At 40.2% G+C, this 20,611-nt stretch overlaps 2 protein-coding genes across 2 annotated transcripts in view; both read left to right on the top strand.

The window, feature by feature from the left end:
- Nucleotides 1-6,532: 6,532 nt before the first annotated feature.
- On the top strand, nucleotides 6,533-9,737 carry RRAD (RRAD, Ras related glycolysis inhibitor and calcium channel regulator; the record flags this gene model as incomplete). The annotated part of the gene is made up of 4 exons (XM_082005756.1): nucleotides 6,533-6,887; nucleotides 7,110-7,183; nucleotides 7,719-7,923; nucleotides 9,460-9,737. The coding sequence occupies 4 exons, from the start codon at nucleotides 6,533-6,535 to the stop codon at nucleotides 9,735-9,737; spliced, it is 912 nt and encodes a 303-aa protein (XP_081861882.1).
- A 19-nt stretch (nucleotides 9,738-9,756) lies between these two features.
- The window catches only part of CDH16 (cadherin 16), a gene marked incomplete at both ends in the record, with an annotated part of 32,665 nt that continues 21,810 nt past the window's right edge, over nucleotides 9,757-20,611 (top strand). Inside the window, 1 exon segment of the mRNA XM_082005648.1 lies at nucleotides 9,757-9,877. Coding sequence (XP_081861774.1) covers nucleotides 9,757-9,877 — 121 coding nt within the window.

The following is a 20,611-nucleotide window of genomic DNA, read 5'->3' on the forward strand; positions in this document are numbered from 1 at the left end:
CAGATTCATTCCTCTTGCCAAGAGCTACTGCTGGTAAACAATAAATCTTACATTTGCAGTTTGCTTCCTTACCACTATGTACTTCTTAGTAAGAAGACAGCCATTTACTTTGCCCACTCCTTAAACCAACTGTCTGTTGCAATCTGTAAATTCAGAAACCTTTTCATGGTATCAGACTCCTAGATATTTCTTGTGAAGTGCCTCTGAAATCCAAACTAAGGAGTATATATGCCACAGGAATTGTAATAGGATATTTAGCATTCCACTCATGGATGGATGATGTATGTCATGCACATTGGCCATGACAGGTTTAATACTAAAAAAGAGGAATTAGGGGTGATAAAATAAAATAATTATGGAAATATCTTAGGTCATGTTCTGATTTTACTCCAAACTTGAAACGCAATAGGAGCAAACAGCTGATCACATACAGTACGTGCTAATGAGTCTGTTCCGTGGTGACCGAGGAAACTAAGCGGGTATCCAAACTCTGACTGTTGTAGCAGGGTATAGTACGAGCAATTACCATGTCAGTAAGAAGTAAACTCAAACCCAAAAAACTAAAATTCAGTGAAAATTTGAAGTTAGGCTGAGACAGAATGCTTTTCCCAAGTATATTCTATAGGATAGTTTACTAATAGTGTGGTGCACTCTTTGAAAAAAAAGTGGGAGAACTGCACAGACAAAAATGAAATTAGATACATGACTTGTGCAACTTCTTTTTTTCAGATCAATGATTCACCCGGTTCAGTTGGTCATGAGGTTATCTAGTAGTGTAAGTTTTTGAGCTTACTCAAAGCAGTGAGAAATTCAGAGCAGCAGGAAGATGAACCACATTTCCAGTTATTCTTATCCCAAGTTATTTTTTGCACTCTTTTGCAAGAGTTTCAGAAAGGCAGGCCTCTGCTTTATGTTACAAGCAATGGACTTAAAACATACCTATTTTATCATTTTCGTCCTGAAAAAAGTACTACATTCTTTTGCAGTGCCTATCAATGACCTTCAGAACTTCTGGTCTGGAGCTGAAAGGAAGCACAGTAGCCATGAGAGGAACCAACCTGTGATTAATTTTGTTGATAAAACAATGGCTTTAGTTAGGTTTCTGTTTGCATTTCCCCCTTGGCACTCTATGTGAGCTTTCTAAGCTATGCTGATTTCTATCAACTCCAAAGCTCATATTTCTCACATGTTATTTGTTGCAGACCCAATTTATGGCTACCACTACTCAATCAAAAATGCTACTTCTCATTAAATGCAAGAGTAATTATGACAAAAAGCATGGCTCCTTGGCTGAAGGGGTGTGCCATCCTCCCTTGGCAATATCCAAATGCAGGTTCAGCATGGATGCGACATTTATCGGGCTTTCCAACAAAGGAGTTAGTGCTAAGGCTGAAAGCTCCACCACTGCTACAGTTACTCATACAGTTCAAGCTGTAGCCTATTTTTACATCCCTATATATTAGCTGCAAGATAATGCAATATACCATATGCTGTACATGAAAAGGTCTAATATGTATTTGCATACAACCCACAAACTGAAACAGTTACCCTGTATCTGTTCAGCACACACTAATCTGTGATTTTAAGGGTGATGGTGAGGAAAACCTGACATCACATTTGCACTATATCCTACTTTTTGTAGGATAAGGAAAAAATGTTTGTGGTTTTTTTCATTTCCCTGTACCTCTCTCTCTCTTGCTTAGGTTAAAAAAACCCAACCCATTTCCTACTGCTGCCTATGTCTATTCTCCCACTGGCCTGAGTCTGTCAGTTCTGTAATTAAAATAATAATAAATGCTGCTATTTCTTTTTTAGTCCAGGTATTTGGGAGAGAGCCAGACTCATGCTTCTGCAGGAGTAATGCTTCATATATCTTGGCAAGAACAGACCTTTGTGGATATCTCTGCAGTTTGTATAGGAATAACTTCACCCACATAATAGCTGATTGATTAGACTTGAGGCAGTGCAGATGAGTTGAAAAGTAAGGAGAGGAGAAACCCACAACTTCCAGCGTAGAGTCACACCAAGAACAGTACTTGCTTCCAAACCACACTGCTGCTAATCCAGTCTTCGGGCTACTCAAAATATTTCTATTATTCCTAATCAAATGTGAAACAATTCCCATGTAAGACAGCAGAAAAAACAAAAACTGGAATTCAGTGATAATGTTAATTTGATGTAAAAAATATAAATTCTATTTATAATATGGCATTTGACCTTGAACAAACATTGATGAGAGAGAATCACATATAGTTAATTCGGTGCCCCAAATTCTGCTTTTTTATCTGAAAATTCAAAGGGGAGGAGGTTAGGTGTTAGGTTATACATGCTTAGTTCTCACTGCACCCCCGGCAAATTCCATGCTTGTCATTTAGATGGTGAAATGCACTCTGCACCCTACATAGCATAAAGGAAGTCCAGAGACAAGCTTTATTATCCCAGGAATAAATAACTGGAAAAGCAGGACAGGGCGGCGTGTTTTACATTTTCCATATGATGAAAAGTACTCAGGCCAAGAGAGTGCACTAGAAGTGAACACTGACAGTTCTCAAAAGCTAGAGGAAAACTGAAAGGAAAATAAAAGAGAGAGAGAATAAGAAAGGAATGAGATAACAGAAAAAAAAGAAACTGTGTATACTACAACAGTAAAATACGAAGAAAGGCACCTTAAGTGAAAAGCATATGAAATGAGGAAAATGAAAATCGTATGAAGATTAAATGAAACTGGGAGGAAAAGTAGTGATCACTTTTTAGAGACCTTTGTGCTCAATTCCACACAATATAGGATATTAGGGTTCCTTTCCTTCCGAGTCTCAGATCAAATTCTTCCATGAGAACCACAGGACACACACCACAGATGCTGGGCAGCCAAGAAAAAGTGAAATTCTTAGATTGATTCACAAATGGGAGGTTACAGTGGCTCTGCCAGGATTCCAGAATTACCTGATAATTAGGATGTATCTGACTGGGGTCCCTGAGACCCCGTGCTCCTGGCCTCAGCAGGAGGCTTAACTTTTGTTAAGCTGTATCTCCTCATGCAGCAAGGATCTGGGTTAAACAGCAGCCCCTGGGGCTGCCGCGCTGCTGCTGGTTATATGACACAGCCATTGCAGGGAACAGGCACCTGAATTGCTCAGGAGTCACCTGTGACTCAAGAACCACAGATGGTACCACTGCTACCGTGATAACCCTGATTCAGCGCACTTACAATCTGCCATACAGGCTGGAGTGGGCTTTTCCCTTCAACATTGATAGACTCCAGGTCTCGCTCTATGTAAAATCCAACAAAATTATAAAATTTTCAGTTTCCATTTCAATACGTAAGGAATGGTATATTAAGTTTACCAAAAATATCACGTCTACAGTATGTGTCTGAGGCACTCATTTAATGAAAACAAACCCTCGATCAGTAGAAGCTAGAATAGAAAATAAGAGTAGAAAAGCAAGACATTAAAACCTCTTTTAAATAGAAATAAATTACAGTTCATATAGAAGCACAGTCACATAGAAGCGGAAATAGAAGGCAGGTGAGAAAGGAGACGGTCTTAAAATCCTTCAAAGAAACTAAAAGATCATCATTTCAAGCCTGTGGTCTCATATGCACCTCAGTGAAATAGCAGGTGCCACAGTAACGTACACATGTATATACAGCAATAATTAACAGCAAATAGAATTACACGCTATGTGAAGAAGCACATTATGTGTCTCAAGTGACTAACCTGAATTATCTGTTAATTCCTTCCAACTTCACAAAACAGCTGGACCTGTTAAGATCAAAGGAGATAAACCAGCTACATGACCCCTGTGATCTCCCCCTCTCTCTGCTTCCAGGCACAAATCCTGCGGCGGATGGGAACAGACCTAACTGCCTTGGCACTGCGCTCCTCTGTGCAACTTGTACTCATCCCTCTAGAACAAGTGAAGCCACGGGGACCTAATCCAAGGCCGTCTCACTTTCCATTAAAGGACAACTCACAGAACCCAGTGCCAGATCCCAAGTAGTATCCTGTAACCGTGGTGGTATTCTGTAACCATTAATTCATTAGTTGTACCTGGGTGCTGGCACAAAAACAAGTATTTGCCACAGAGTCCTGAATTCTCTGTATGATTTCTATTAGGTATTATTTTATTTTCAGTCACTTTTCCTGCTGAAACGTTGTTCTCCCGAAGTTTTTGTTTAGCAGCCTTTTCTGTTACTTTTTGGCTAGCAATGGGTCTATCTTGCATTTACATCATTAAAATATTCGCAATTCTCATCAGCAAAAGGCCTGGAATGAAATATGGCTTCTTTAAGTCCTGTCAGTGAGACTCCCATTTTTAGTTTGGTTCCAGTCAGTAGTGCTATATGTGGCACAAAAGTGGCACTGTATCTTTGGTTCTGAAGCTTCTCAGATTTCCCTCCTTTCACACAGAAAAGAATTAAAAATACCCCCACTTCATACGTCTACTTCTAAAGTTTGACCCTGATACACAGTAAAGGCATGCAAGAAAGACTGGTCCAAAAGACTTATAAATCCACTCACAGTATTTTCAGGTGAGAATTTAATTTTGAGATTTTTAAAAAGTTAACTGATGACAAACCATTTCTGGAAGTATATTTACATAAGTACTTGTACATAAATACAGATTAATCAAGATGGTTTGGCAGATTCCCGTTTATCAAAGTTAAGTGACCACAGCATACTTCAAATGCTAACCATAATTTATTTAAATAGGATTTAAAATGTTAACCAGAGGTTTATAACTTAGTTCAGTTAACTGAAGCACAAACTTTGTTTCACCACCAAACTCTATCTAAACTGACAAGGCTATTTTAGTTGCTATTTTGTAAGACAGGCAGAGAGAACTTGCTACAAGCACCTGGTGATCTTTAACTGCCACACTAACACTTCTGACTGCAGTTATCAGGGCAAAGGGGCCAAAACCACTCCAAGAGCTTGGACTGGAGAATTACAACTGGCTCCTGAAAATAACAGACTATTCACTCAATTTCATAGGAAAAAAAAAATCCATTCCCTGTGGTCAGTCCCTTCAAAGTATTTGTCATGTTTATCTTTTTTTCAGTTAAGTAGCCTGAGAAGTTTAACATGTTACAAGAAAAAAAGATGTTTCTGAGATGGTATCCTATATTTTATTGGCTATGCAACCCTATAGCCCAATCCCAGATTCTTTTCTTCCCCTTATTTTATTCCCTACATGTATAACTTCATTTTTGTCACCTCCCTAAATCTTGCCTTTGTTAGCCTTGTTTCTCCAGCTGATTTGTAAACCTTTCAACATTCACAAATTTGATGGCAACTGTCCCTATACAGAGTCACAGGGATTTTCCCCTACTGATCAGGCTGTAATCTTTTGGCAGCAGAAGCCAGAGTTATTTTGGCTGTAAAATGTCTAACATGATTTGGTTGCTAGGTAAACAATAAACTGTATACACAGTGAGCCATTCAGAATTACAAGTATAGTTATCTGGTTAGTCGTTTCTTCACCTGATCACACGGTAATGACTATACCACTTATGAGATAAGACTTTCACTGTCTCACTTTGCTGCTCAGGTGAAATCAAGAGAAGAATTTGACCTTTATGTTTTGTATTAGCCTCTTAAACCATTAACACTGCACTCACTATGTAAGTGCAACACCTAGCACAGGTGCTTTTCTCATAACCCCCTCCTGAACATTAAAGAAAGCAAGCACGAAGTAAAGCAAATACTGCAAATTTGCAAATATTTTTCCTGACACTACCGTAGACACCAGGACTATACCGCAACTCCTGGACAATGACACAAAGCCGAAGAAACCGAGGAAACCTACCTACGTAGAACACGCACACTCTCACACAGGGCTGCGACTGGAAACAAGCGACTTACACCTGCCTTCCGTCCCACCGGCGGAGCAGCGGCAAAGTACCCCAGGCCGGGCAGAGGCAGGGCCGTGGGGGCAGCCCCGGCCAGCCTGACCGCACAGCCTTTCACTCACGCTACATGTGATGGCATTTCCCACCGAAACGCTCCCTGTCCATCCCTCGCCTCCCCAAGGCTCTCGCCCCGTACGGCCGTGCCGCGGCCCCGGCGGCTTCTCCGGGCCGACGGGAGGGGAGCCCCGCCGCCGCCCCCTTCGCTGCCGCCAGCGGACCGGACCGTGCCGTGCCTTCCCCGCGGCGGGGCTCCCCGCCGAGCCGAGCCGAGCCGAGCCGCCGTGGGCGGACGGCGCTGCCCACGGCCGCGCTGGCAGGGTGCCGCGCCGCGCGCGTCACGGCGGGGAGGGCCGGGCTGGCGGAGCCATAAATAGGGGCGAGGAGCGCGGTGGCGGCAGTGCTCGCTGTGAGGGAGCTCCCGCGGCGGCACGGGCGATTAACGGCGGGGAATCCCTCACCGCTTCCCTCCCTCTCTCCCTCCGCGGAGCGGCCCGAGGTAAGCGCTGCTCCACGGCGCGGCGGGACTCGCCCGTGCTGTGGCGGCCGGGGCCGGGGAGCTGCAGGGGCGGCGGGTGTTGACAGCTGTTCTCTCCCCTCCGGCCGCAGCCCGGCACCCCCATGACTCTGAACCGCGGCGACAAGCTGCGCTGCCTGGACAAGCGGCGCGGCAGCATGCCCTTCTCCGTGCACCAGCACCTGCACCGGCGAAGCATGCCGGTGGACGAGCGGGACCTGCGGGCTGCCCTGCCGCAGGGCGAACTCTCCGGCCTGGTGCGGTGCACTTCGTACAGCCCCGGCGAGGCGCACCGGGAGAGCTGGGCCTCCGACTCCTCCGACTCCGTCATCTCCTCGGGCAGCGACTCCGACAGCAGCCTCTACAAGGTGATCCTGCTGGGCGAGCACGGCGTCGGCAAGACCAGCCTGGCCCGCATCTTCGGCGGCGTGGAGGACTGCGCGGACGCGGAAGAGGCCGGTGAGGGCGCGGGGCGGCGCGGGGCACCCGCGGCAGCACGCCGGCGGAGGGAGGCGGACTCCCGGTCCCGGGGAGCAGCCGCTCGGAGAGGCGGAGCGCGGCGATACCGCTGGCGGAGCGCCTCTGGCCGCGCCGCCACGTCCCCCACCGCCACCCTCTCCCAGGCTGCCGGCGGGCGCGGAGGAGAGTAACTTATTTTTTTTGAACTTTTTTTTCCCGTAGGAAATACCTACGACAGATCAATTATAGTTGACGGAGAAGAAGCATCTCTCGTGGTGTTCGACATATGGGAGCAGGTACTTACAGTTTTAAGATATCTTTTTCTTTATGGCTTAGTCAGTGGTTCACTCTTAAAAAAGGAGAAATGGAACGAAATGGAAGAAATGGAAACGTCTGCCTATTTCTTCGATGAGATCAGTACCGTTAAAAAAGTGACCTTAAATCAGAATTTATACTGCTTTTGTTCTCTCCTGCAATTAATTTCTCGTAGCTAGGCAAGCAATTAAAAAATGTGAATAGGGCTGGAGTGTGAATCCCTTAATGCTTTGAATAAGCAGCAGCTTACATGAGCAGCCCAGGGAATTACTGTAAAATTGGAGATCACAATCTCATCAGTGCAGACCTGATATTATTTCTGTAAATAAGAGAATTTTGTTTTGTAATATATTTTAAACAACAAAATACTTAAAAAAAGGCGGGGGGAGGTTGGCTTACTTTTACTAACTTTATTATAAAGCTAAGAAAAATATCTCTAAGGTGCTTACAGTAATTAAATCATTAATGAGTGTTGAATAGATTTTTCAATAAATGTATTCTCACCTTTTGTTTTAGGATGACAGCCAGTGGCTTCAGAACCACTGTATGAAAATGGGAGATGCCTATATTATTGTATATTCAGTGACAGACAAAGTTAGTTTTGAAAAGGCCTCTGAGCTAAGAATCCAGCTAAGAAGAGCAAGGCAGACAGAAGACATACCTATTATTCTTGTGGGCAATAAAAGCGACCTGGTCAGGTCGCGGGAAGTCTCAGTTGATGGTAAGAGACACTATTCATTTATACAGTAATGTCTAAAGTGGTAGCAAAGGCTGTGGAGGATCATGGCCAATAGAAATGGCCCAGTTTTGATGCAGAAAAAGGTATGATTTGAGGCACACCGGCGAAATCAAACCAGCTGGTTCAGGCTGAGGGACTTGGTACCACAGAAAACAGTGGAGATGGTGGTGGGGGAAGATTTGTGATGGCGCAGAGCAATGCTCTGAACTGCAGTACAAGAGAAAAGAATGTGTCAGAGCTGCAGCTTTAACATACTGTTTTGTGTAAGATTCATTTTTGGTCAGTATTAACTGAAAGGGTGTAATTGTATGTCATGTGTGCAGCAAGCAGCACTTGCTAGTCTCAAGATTTGATAGCTCGAGCTATGCATTTTAAGGGATAGGAGTGCCATTCCGCAGAACCCAGGCAGCCTTTGGAAAGCGTGATCCCATACAGCCTGTACAATCCTCTTTCTTCTGGAGGTGACTCCATCTCACTTGAGTTGAGCTGGTGGGACCAGGCTCACACAACTTAAAGTCTTTTTGCATATATTCTCCAGTTGTGATCAGTGAGAATTTTCTCAGCTAGTTCCAAGCTACCATTTCTGTAACTAGAGCAGAGTAACCACTGCCAAGACCACAGTATTAGTTTCACTTATTTAAACATTTGGTGAGTTTGTTTTTTAGTGTTTTTTTGTTTATTTGTTTTCATCTGAAATATCAGTGCCTTGATGACAATGAACTATGTGTTGCTGTCTGTTTTTGCCATGTTCCCTGTGTTAAATGTCTGCACATGGAATTAATTGACTGGAGTTCAGCAGGAGATCATCACTTTTTCTGGCTGGTGGCAGTGCATGGTTGACCTGTCCTAGTCATGACATCAGTACTTTGCTCATGTTTACAACTTTGCCAGCATTTACCACAAGTTGAACATGGAAATTTGCTCTGCAGCAATGTTCTGGAGTTACGCGCTTACGTCTCGAACATTGAGCGTCTTGCGTTTTGAATGCAGTCCTAGTCAAATCCAATGGTGTACAACTTCATGATCTCCAGTGATCTGTTCAATGACTTGACCTTGTGGACTGTATCAGCTTCATTTGTAGGTAGCGTGGAAAACTCTCACTTGTTACAGCAGGATAGAAGTGCATAATTGCTCAGCAACTTCCAGAAGAAATAAAAACCATTTCTTTCTGTACCTCACACTGTTTCCTATCAAACAGCAAGCATGCATCCAAGTGCCTCTCCTGTACCAGCCTTAGATCCTAAGCAATACTGGGATGTTCTGCCTACAGGACTATTTTTGCCTTATATTCAGTACCACTGGTCAAATGCGATTTCTGACCATACCACAACAAAACCAAGAAAAGGGGTAAAACCATGAGTGCAAATTTGGACTTTCCTACCATGTAGTAAAGCTCTTTTGTGGCATTTAAGGCACTTTCCTTACCTAAAGTAAACTTTTGTTTTGTTTTTCTGCCAGTATATATGAAGAGAAAATGTTTGTCTCCAATTCATCTCCCTTTTTTCTCTTTCCATCCAGAGGGACGGGCCTGTGCTGTTGTGTTTGATTGCAAATTCATCGAGACCTCAGCTGCTCTTCATCATAACGTTAAGGACCTGTTTGAAGGTATTGTTCGGCAAATTAGACTTCGCAAAGACAGTAAAGAAGACAATGCTAGGAGAATGGCCAACACAAAAAGAAGAGAAAGCATAGGCAAAAAGGCAAAGCGATTCCTTGGGAGAATTGTGGCAAAGAACAATAAGAAGATGGCTTTCAAAGCAAAATCAAAGTCTTGCCATGACTTATCTGTGCTTTAGAAGCTTTCAGCAAGGCCACATGTTGCACATGCGTGATGAACAAGCATTTGACTGTTATGAGAAGTGTATAGATGATCCTCATGGTGATAACAAGAATGACTTACCAATTGAGACTCTCGTTAATGCCTTAAGGTGCGCAAGCAAGTTTGGAAGTTACACTACACGTCTGCATCATTGATAGATGGTTTAAGTTTCAATGTGTGCAAGTAAATGAACTAACTTTAAATAAGTGGCTTGGCATGCCCATATTTTCACTGTGTACATATGTTATATATATATCCTCTTGTCCTGTGGATACCAGAGATGCAAAGATCAGGAAGGATTATGATAAGTATCACCACAGAGTTGTCCTGTTTGCAGAGCAAAACTTAAACTTGTACGCAGGCTCGTACACTCTTTAGTATAAAGCAAGCAATGATAAATCTTTTAAAATTTAAATGTGGGGAGAGGGGAGTAGAAACACTTTAGAATGGGCAAAAACATTATATGTATATAGTTAATACAGAACAGATCATTTTATGAAGTTAATTTGCACTTCCGTTAACCATTATTCAATTAATTTGTTACTTGTTTACATGCAGATTTTATAATAAAGTATTATTTCCTGTTATAATAAACTGCTTTTTCTCATAGTATGGATAAAAAAGGGCACAGTATTTTTATAGCGACCTTTTTTCACTGTACAAAACATAATACACAGACTATGCAGATTTACATGTGAGAAAGTTCTGGAACAAGATGAATGACATTATCCTGTGTCACTTTCTTTAATAGTTGGTTTCTTTAAGAAATAAACACTCCTTCTATGAACATTCTACTTCAACAGTTCATCTTGGGAAGAGGGGCCTTGACCCTTCATATTATTGTTCATCTTCAGCATGGTTCTTGCAGCTCTTGCAGGAACAGGCCTCTCTCTAATGCCTTTAGTTAGATGTCTTGTGTTTATACTGGTAAATTGAAGACTGTAGTGTTCTACTTTTTAAGTCCTCTCCTGGCTTGAAGGTCTTGTGTTACAGCCATTAAGCAAATGCAAAGGTTTGGATTTGTTTGTTTCTTTCTTTCTTTTCTGGGTGCAGTATAATTTTTTATTTACTCACAAGCCTATAGACACCTTCCAGTGGTTTCAAGAAGTTAAAGCAGGCAGGTGAGGCTATTTTAAAGAACTATAGGCTTCAGTTGTGGTGTATGGTGGCCTTCAGTGCCATTAAAGTTTTAATGTTCATCTTACTGTGTTATAATTAATGGTTTTCCATTATTTTTTCCCTATTTGCTATTAATGAAGTTAAAAAGCAATCAATGTCTCAGTGAAAAACTTGGACTTACTGCATTTGCTTATTAAATTCTTCATAGGATACATTCTTTTCAATTCATCCATAAACTCACTTCTCAAAAACAGAAAAACATACGCTCTTCTATCTCTTTCTGCTGTCCCTGACTTGAGTCCAGTTCTTTAGAGAGGCTGTTCCAGCTGCCTGGGAGCTCTGTTTGTCCCTGATTTTATAGGGGCTGACCTTTCCCATACAGCAGGCAAACTGCATCAGCTGTTATACCTTACACTGAGCTTCCCTGAGCTTGAACAAACAACTCTCCCCTGGGTTAGCCCCGTACTTGGGTACTCATCAAGGACAGTTAGTACTGGGGAAATCACATCTGATTTGTGTAGGTAATGCTCTGTAGATGTGCTGCTAGTGGACCTAACTGGTTAGATTCACAGTTTAGCACATGTTGCTCTTAACAGATCACATTTCTTACGAAGAGAGGTGTTTGTGTTCTGAGTGACATCTAAAGTGAATAATTCTGCCCCGCTGCCAAAACTTACATTTACCTGATGATACATTTTGATTGGATTTGGCTTTTTTTCACTAGCCTTGCTTCCTGGCACTGGAAGAGGAAACGACTATCACTGGAACATCTAACCACTGTCAGAGTATGGCACCAGGCATCTATTTACATGTAAGCTTTTAACTGTCAACACCAAAGCAATTGCACTAGTCCTGAAAACTATACAGCAAGTGTCCAAATTCATGTGCATAAATTTGGCACACATCTATTCACGCACATGCTAAAGTTACTGACAAAACTACATGGTGCTCCCTGTATGTTTGCAAAGCTCCTGTCTTTTGGTTGCTCTGTGCTTTCAGAGCCACCAGAAGACTGACATGTTTGATTGACTTGCAAGATTTAATTCTGTCCATAATAAATATAAGGAACGGGATGCAAACCCAGAGTTTCAGATAATGGCATTTCACAAAGTGCAAAATGTTACAAAGTTGTGTCACTCAATGCTGCAATATAACTGCAGCTGCAAAGCCTCTTCAAGGTCATGGTTATCAGCTGTGCTTTTTGCACACTGACCTACAAATCAGATTTTTTACAGTGTTCATGAATGCAAAGGTTAGGTTTAGGCAACTCTTAAGCCTAAAATATTTCTGAGGTGCTCTAGCACATAGCTAGAGGTTCATGGAAACTGTGGAAAATAATACGTATTTTTGAAGTATGTCATATAGGACACTGTGAGACAATAAACTGTGAATCACTCTAAAGAAACTTGGACTAACCTATAATGTATTATATCAGTTAATATTGTACAATAAAATACGTATTCAAATCCTCGTTATACTAATTTTTTAATTAATGTGTTTGTACAGGGATTACATAATTCAGCAACGGCTCCTGAAAAGCGGGAGGGCTTGTTATTGCAGCTTTGACAATAACCTGCTCTAGAACAAGATCATATTCTATGCTATAGAATTATTACCATGAATACTATTTTGCAGAGATTTTGTAGCTCCTGGAAGGTTTCCTACCCAGAAAAAAAATAATTTGTTGGATGTTATTTAATGGAATTTCCAAGCAGACTTTTTGGAAGTACATGTGCAATAACAGCTAGAAGTCAGTAACAGGAACCTAACTGGTAAATGCCTCTAAGAATCAACCTTCTTCATAAGGTTATTTGTATCCTCAAGCATTTTAAAGTCATCTATAGGTTTTTGTAATCTGAGATGTTTTATTGATATGGACACTCAAGATTCTTGTCATTAATGGGGTGAATCTATGTCATGTGAAAAACAGCAAGTCCCAGACAGCAGTATTTTCTCTAGAGTAGAACAGAGTGCAAGGGGTAAGTGGTGTGAGTTTTCTTATTTTTTGCCAATGTACATCAGTTTTAATGTGGAGGGACAGTTCACATAGTCATTTAATCTTTACTGCCTTCACTGCTGTTGCCAGCTGAAGCTCCTATTACTGCTAATTGTGGTGGTAGATTCTGTGTTGGCACAAATCCATTTGGAACAGCTAGTTATTAACAACTACAGTGGAAGGACATTGCCTTTTATATGTGACACATATGTTAGGTAAACAAATCAAAGTCTCCTCTGCTTGCTGTTGCTAAACTAGCTCCTGAAAATTCTTCACCATATGAAAAATGTGAAGAAAATCATTCCTCCATCTGCCAAAACCACACAGCGTAAAGTCATGTCACATAAATACAGACGAAACGTTAACTGCTGAGGGAAGATTTAGCATCACCAAAAATGTAGTTTTACTCAGATGTATTTTCTCAAAATAGGACTAGAAAAAACAGGGCACGATCTATATAGTAACATTGCATAACATCACTGTTCTTCACTGAAAAGGAAAGTATAGTGAGTTGACAGTGATTAAGAACCCAGTGTATGATAAAAGATTGCTAAGAGGTAGTCTAAAAAAAGTGGGGTAATACTTACTTCCATTATGCTGAAGTTTGCCTATTATAAATTGCTTTGAAGTTTCAGACAACGTACAGGTTTAATTACATGTACATCACAGAGAGCTCACTGAATCTGCAGTCGCAGTCAAAGGTGATGTCTCTGCATTCCAAGACCACCATTTAATTTTATAATTTACCACACAATCTCTACCATGATAATGGACAATTTTACTCCCTCTTTGCATAAAGGAACATCTGAACTCCAACACTATTTAAGTTGCTAACTTCTAAGTGCCCATTGCTTATCTGCAAATAAGATTCCTCTAACCCACTGTTCAGAATCCAAGGGGGAACAACATTGTTTAACTTACGTACTAAGCATTCTAGCACTAGAAGGTAGGAAGCAGGCTAAGAAATTTACTTCAACACAGAGTTCTTTACCACCAAATAGTATTAATTATGTAGCACAAAAACATCCTAGCCACTGGGTAAAATGGTCAGTGTATGTTCTAAAGACCCTCCTCTCTTGTTCTCTCTGCCCTCCCCTTTTTTTTTCCCCTCCTATTTTACAAATGTGCTTTTTGAATGAATCATTGGAAGCCAATTAGGAGCCTACAGATTTTTTTCTAATACTTCCCATATTTATTACAGGAGATGAAGAAAATATTAATCTGAACTAAAGTTTAGCAGATTCAGAGACTGAGATAAATAGAATACATTTGAAAATATTACTTTTCTCACCCTCCCAAAAAAGCCTCTCCAAGGTCCAAAACAGGAGCTGGAGAAAGGACAGGATTTGGAAAGCAAGTGCTCCTGCTTGGAATAGTCGTCGGACCCATAAAAATCTCCTCAGCTTGTTTCTGGCAGTAAGTCCCATTTTCATCAGCCTCATTACACTAGCATAAATAATAACACTACTGTTAGGCTTGCAGTCCCACTGAAGGTTGTGACCCTTACACTTTGGGAATAACAGTCTTCAGTTCAGCACATGCCTTGGCAGAAGAACAAGCAATTTTTGTCATGTCTAAATTGGATTATTGTAATGCGTTACGCTTAACAAAGAGCTTTCAGGAGCTCCAGGTAGTAGGAAATATAGCCATGTTAATTAAGCTGGCTAGGTCAAAATGAGCATGTAACTTCTGTGCTCAGACGTGGGTTCCCATATGTTTTTAAGTGAAGTAATGGTCTAGAAAAGCTGTAAATAGCATTGGACATGACGAATCTTGAAAAGGTTTCACTTTGTTGCATGTTTCTTGGCTGGCTGCAAAGCTTGTTGAACTCCCTATAAGCATTGCTTGATTTTGGACTGCCCAACAAGAACAACCTTTGCATTTCTAATTGCAGGTATTCAGGTATATTATTACAGGTATTCAGGCCACAACAGTTTAGTGCATTTGACACTGCACTGATAAGTGCAAGAGATCACGCCCTATTTATTACTCTTGCAGATCAAAGATGCAAAGAGCGTAAAGCAACAGAAATACATCTTAACTGAACTAGAGCATACAGTGAATTTTAAAATCATGCTAACTTGCATCACCTCCACTTCATTACAGGCCTGCCATTGGAATTTATTGAGGAGTGTTCACCAACCTTCTTCAATGAAAAGAATAACATAATTCTCTTTGGGTATCAGCCAAGTGCTGAACAACTTTCTCACAGATTTTTCAGCTGTGGATATCTCAGTTGTAGGGCTTCTTTGTCACACGCTTTTCATGTCAACTTCAATTTTATCTTTCCAACCTCCATTGTTACACATTGTCACCCTTGCAGCAGTGGCTCAGCAGCACGGTAGGAATGGGAAAGTGGCACTCTGCTGCTGTTGCATGACTTACCAAAAAACATTAGCTGTCAACAGCTGTAACATGAACCTGGTCCCCTAGCTCATTGCTTTACATAATATAGTCTAGATAAAAATGTCAGATTTTGTTGCACGTAAGTCCCTGATTAAGACAGCATAGCAAATTAAATTACTCTCTCCTTGAATGTCAGGGGTACTGTTGCATTTGCAAGGCAAAAGGGAATGGAAGATTTTTAGCTAATCTGTGCATGGAGAAAAAAGAAAAAAATTATGCAATCTGACAGCCACCTCTTATTTTTACCCTATAGTGTTTTTTTCAATGGAAATCTTTTTGGCTACGGAGTATTGTTGCATATGCTTTTCTGCCCTCTGGCTATTCATAGAATTCTTGGATCTCTATCCTTCCTACCCAGTCCTATATGGAAAATCTTCTTAGAAGTCTGACACTTGAGATCTCAAGGAAAACAACTTAGGTGAAAGGTACGAGCAATGGAAAAGTTTCCATGATTTTGAAAAACACCAATGAAAACATTTTATTCAATAAGTTAACATTTCTATGCAGTGTTTACAACTCACAGTCCACAGCACTGTGGTAGTCCATTAAACTCAAAGGGGAAAAACTGGTTAAAGAAACAAAGAAAACACAGAACTCATTAGTCTACCAGTATAAGTAATTTCTGTTTATCTTGATACTCTGCAGCAGATCTAAAGTCACTATCTGTAATAAACTGCAAAGAAGTAGACAAAACAGAAACTACAAGACTAGGTTGTTTTCACTCTACTTTTTTGTCATTACCAATAACGAGCTTTCACTTGTGCAAGTAAAGACACTCAATTCATATGTATGATAAATACACAATTAATGCATCTCTGTGTGGCCTTTACCTGCAGAACTGTTTTTCTTTCTTTTCTTCTCTTACACAGTAATTCAAAAGCTAACACTAAAAATCTAAGTTATAGCATAGAAGTGAAATAAGCACAAAAATAAAGCAGTAGACAGCACTGAGTAAGCAAATAATGCCTCCTGCAGATGTCTCTTATTCATTGTTTATTTTTTTCAAGATACTGGAGAGCTGAAGTATCCATGCATGTCTGCACAACATTTATTCAAAAGCTGAGCTGTTCAAGTATCAAAGCAAAATTCTGAATGGCCAAGTCCTCAAGAACAAAGATTTAGGATGCAAATATGCACCTATATACTTTCTACCTTCCCACATATTTCATTAGCAGAATATCCAGCTCTTTTTAGATCAGTTTCAAGGGTTCTAGAAAACAGCACGTGTCATATCCTAGAAACATATTCAAAACCAAAAAAGTGTTAAGAGCTTTTTAATGAACAATTTTATACTCAGCCTTCAGAAAATGAATTCTAAATTAAATTCTTAGTTAAATTCTACAGATCCTGTCCTGGTTAGTAATTGGTTCATTTTTAATTACAAGGTAAATAATTAACTAACATGGTTTTATTATTTCACTGACAAAGTAACGTTCTGCCCATCAAGAGTAAGATGGATTCAGGAGCATTTTCATTTTAACCAGAGAAATTGGGAGATGGTTGACTTCCTCCCTCTTTTCTGCTGGTTTGGACTGTGACCCCTTGACTAAGACACCTGTCCCTCCCCGCAACGTGAGGTCTCCAGCCTTTGAAGTGAGCCCTGCAGTCAAGAGCATTTTGCCTGCGTTTCTACTTTTAGTTTTCTTTTTAAATGCTTAAGTATCTGCTAATACAGTATTCATTTGAGGAGTATGATGTAGAGCAGATACAAGTCCAAAAGAACAAACCACAGACAAATTCTGACAGGAGTTTCTACGTTGTGAATATTGTAAAGGCAAATTAGCATTCCGGGTGGTAACCTCAGGTCTTTCTTGGCCAAACAAAGATTTTTAATATTCTCTTCATTAATGTCAGTATTTTGTAGGTTTGTTTTTAAGAGTTTTTTAAGCATTCAGGCACTCTAAACTTTCAGTTTTGTGCTGGATGGGGTACATTTGGTGGCAAGTATCAAAGATAAATTATGTCTATAAAATCACATTTGTTTTACATTGAGTTTTCTAGGGTTTTTTACTTTGAGTATCATAGTAAGACTGACTCTTACACTGGCACCCACAGAAGTCACATGAAAGACTGACCAAAAAGGAAAGCATTGAAATGAAATCCATATGCAACTTGATATTTCCATTCAAGGGAAGAGCTGGAGTGATTGTGAAGCAAACCACCTCTGACTTCACTGCTGAAATTGCAGACGGGGGATGGAGTAGATAAACAGGTCAGAGAAGGCCTGTACATCCAGATGCAGCGTGCACTTTTTCATCACCCCTTGCTGCCAGCTATTCCCTTTCCAAACTCTAGAGGCAAATGCAGGGGTTTCTCAAGCTGAAGCAGAGAAAGGGAGGGAAATCAGAGGAGGAATAAAAATGTCACTTGTACTAACTTCTTGTCTCTGAGCTGCTTCAAGGAGAAACTGCAGCACAGGGATTGCTGACTTCAGCATGGAGCTACGCCTAAGGAAGATCAAGTGAAAAGTCTCTAAACTGCTCAAACAGGAGTTTGTTCTTCCATGCCATGCTTGGTGGGAAACTTCCTGCATCGCAAAGCATCACCTCCACCCCTCCTTCTCTCCTCCCACCAAAGAAAGGACTATTTTTAATTCACTGATTGTAAAGCTTTCTTTCCCAACAGCAGAATAGAGGTTTAATTAAAACTCCACTTGGTACTAACATAATCCAGCAAAATCCCATCCATTTCAGGGAATAAATCCTTGCCAAGATTCGTTAACAAAAGCAATACAGTTTAGGCAGTTTTCTGTACTCTTCCTTGAATTTAATTGTATTTCTGTAAGAAAAGCTGCCAAAACTGTTCAAATCTCTAAAACATTTTACATGACATTGAAAACAGCTTATTAAGGTCACTTAGTGAATAATGGATGAAGAACACTAACTGCATTTTAATATCTGTGTTTTGCTTATCCTTTGTAATTTCCACAAGGATGAACAGAAAAAAGAATCCAGCTGAAACTCCTTATACTCCTTACTTCCATCCCTATCTGTACAGCAGGGAAGGCACAGCACCTTCATTGCTAAATGTACACCCAGCTTTATAATTACTTATACAACTGAGTACTATTCATGCAAATAATGTTATTAAGATCACAGGACAAATCCTGCTTTTTTGAGAGTCAGTAGATTTAGGCCCTGTTTTTGGAAACACTAACACATGCTTAATATCAGCAGGGTACAGGGAATGTGTAAAATTGAATCAACATTTAAAAGGCTGCTGGTTTGGAATTGTGTTTTTGCTATGCTATGGAGAAAACAAAAATAGAATTTGGCATTGTGAGAGTGTCTACGTCATCTCATAAAAATGTATGGTATGTTTGCAGGATGAGGGCTATGTTTTGGAAGCAAAACAATTGCAGGGCAATTTTTGTGAGAGACAATCCCACTGTGGCAAAAAAATGAACAAGCACAGGATAGTTCTCCAAACTAATCAAACCAAAGCCAAACAGTTCCTCCACTGATGATTTATTTTACTTAATTTCAGGAGCCATAAAAATAAGACAGATCAGGTACCCACTACTAGAACAAGAAAGAGGGATTACATTAGTCACTAATAAATTCAACCCTGGTTTGGAATGTTCTCAGCACTTACAGTGCATTGGTTAAGAAATCATTAAAATAATAAACTTCGTGTCACATAGACCTAGAAGTTTCAATAGAGCAATATGGGAGCTAAGAATTAGTTTTCCAAAGAAAGGGATATAATTCTAACACATCATTCTAATTCTAAATTCTGCAAATTTGTCAAAGGGCTAACTGAAATTTTGCTTAACTTTCTACCCATTCTACCTTTTGGAGAGGAATGATTATGCTAGAATCTCACTTCTATTAGAAATTAAGGATCTAGCTATGGAAGTACAGGGAGAAGTTGAAAATGTGAACTAGATGGAACCCAAAGGCTCAAATAAAAGATACTTAAATTTCATATAACTTTGAATCCTGGATTGTGAATTTGTGATAAAATTTAAGACTGGACATATCATGGATCTCTGTCATCTGTGGCAAGCATCCATTTGCAAGTTAAGAGAACCAATATGAACCTGCTTCTGAGCCTTATCTTCTTCTGAGTTCTTCCTCTGAGTTACAGCAGAACAAACAAAAAAAAATGCACTGATTTTGTAAGAGAACAGGATTTAGTTTTTTTTAAAGCAGTTCTCTCTATTTTCTCTTTGATAAGAATACTTTATAAAATGAACCATTGATTCCATATACATCTCCTGGCCCTTACCTGGAGAAACAACAACTTGTTTTAGACCTAAGTTTAGCTGTGTGGCTTTTTTTTATATTCTCATTAGAAGTATGATTGTTTTATTTTAAAAAGGAAAATATTCTATAAATTTGCATCACAACACACTCTTTCCCTATGTCAAGCTTTGCCTAGAATAATTAGCTTGCCTTTTTTTTTTTTTTTAAAACTTTGTTTGCCATCTCGGATGTTGAATTTGTAAAAAGCTGAATAGATAGATTTAAGGTGTCATGTAATCCCACCTTATCTAGAACTTCTTTGTTTTCTCTATGTCCATATATGCTTTTCCTTTTGCTGGAACATTGGGTACCATTCCTGTACCTTTGCAATACAGAAGAGACCCAAGTACATCTCAGGAAGTTTTAAGCCCCAAAAGCCATCCTAAAATGCCCACTACTTGGATGGTTGGAGCACTGAGCTTAAAGGTGAATGTTATGTTTTTTCACTTGTCTTTCGTAATTCAGACCCATTCCAATTTAGTTGAACAAGTGTATCTTCGAATACGGATGGATCTGGATCCAGTTGCTCCAGCATCATTGCTTGATAAGATTCCTTTTCACTCCCCCTCCACTTCCCTAGTGAAAACAGAGTACTGTGGGGGTTTGTCCTGAAGCTGAGAATAAGAAAAAAGTTTTATGCTTCCAAGAATCATGTGGAAGGAAAATGGTTTCCTGCCCAGCCTTGCTGGCAAATACAACAGGTTAAATGCTAATCCTGATGAAGCCACTAAGTTTCCCCTTAGATCTGACTGTAGCCAAGAGCTGTATTTCCTCTGTCATTAAAGATGTAGTAACTTGAAAAAGTACAAAAATTAAAACTAGTTCTATTTTTCAGTGAATTTTGTACAAATTAGCAAACTGTGTACTGAAAGGCTTCAAAACTTGTACATCACGTTACATATTTTGCACAAGACTGTTTTGACAGATGGATGCTTTCAGACAGAGAAATTAAGAAAATGATCCCTATAAAGGTTTCCGGATTATTTTTGTTTCCAACATCTTGGATATTTGAATGACTAAATGCAAAACTATGTTTCTATGTCTGGGAGGCAATTAACAACAACAAAACTGCGGAAAAGTCTT

This window comes from Phaethon aethereus (genome assembly GCF_964289735.1).
Source record: "Phaethon aethereus genome assembly, chromosome: 13".
NCBI lineage: Eukaryota > Metazoa > Chordata > Aves > Phaethontiformes > Phaethontidae > Phaethon > Phaethon aethereus.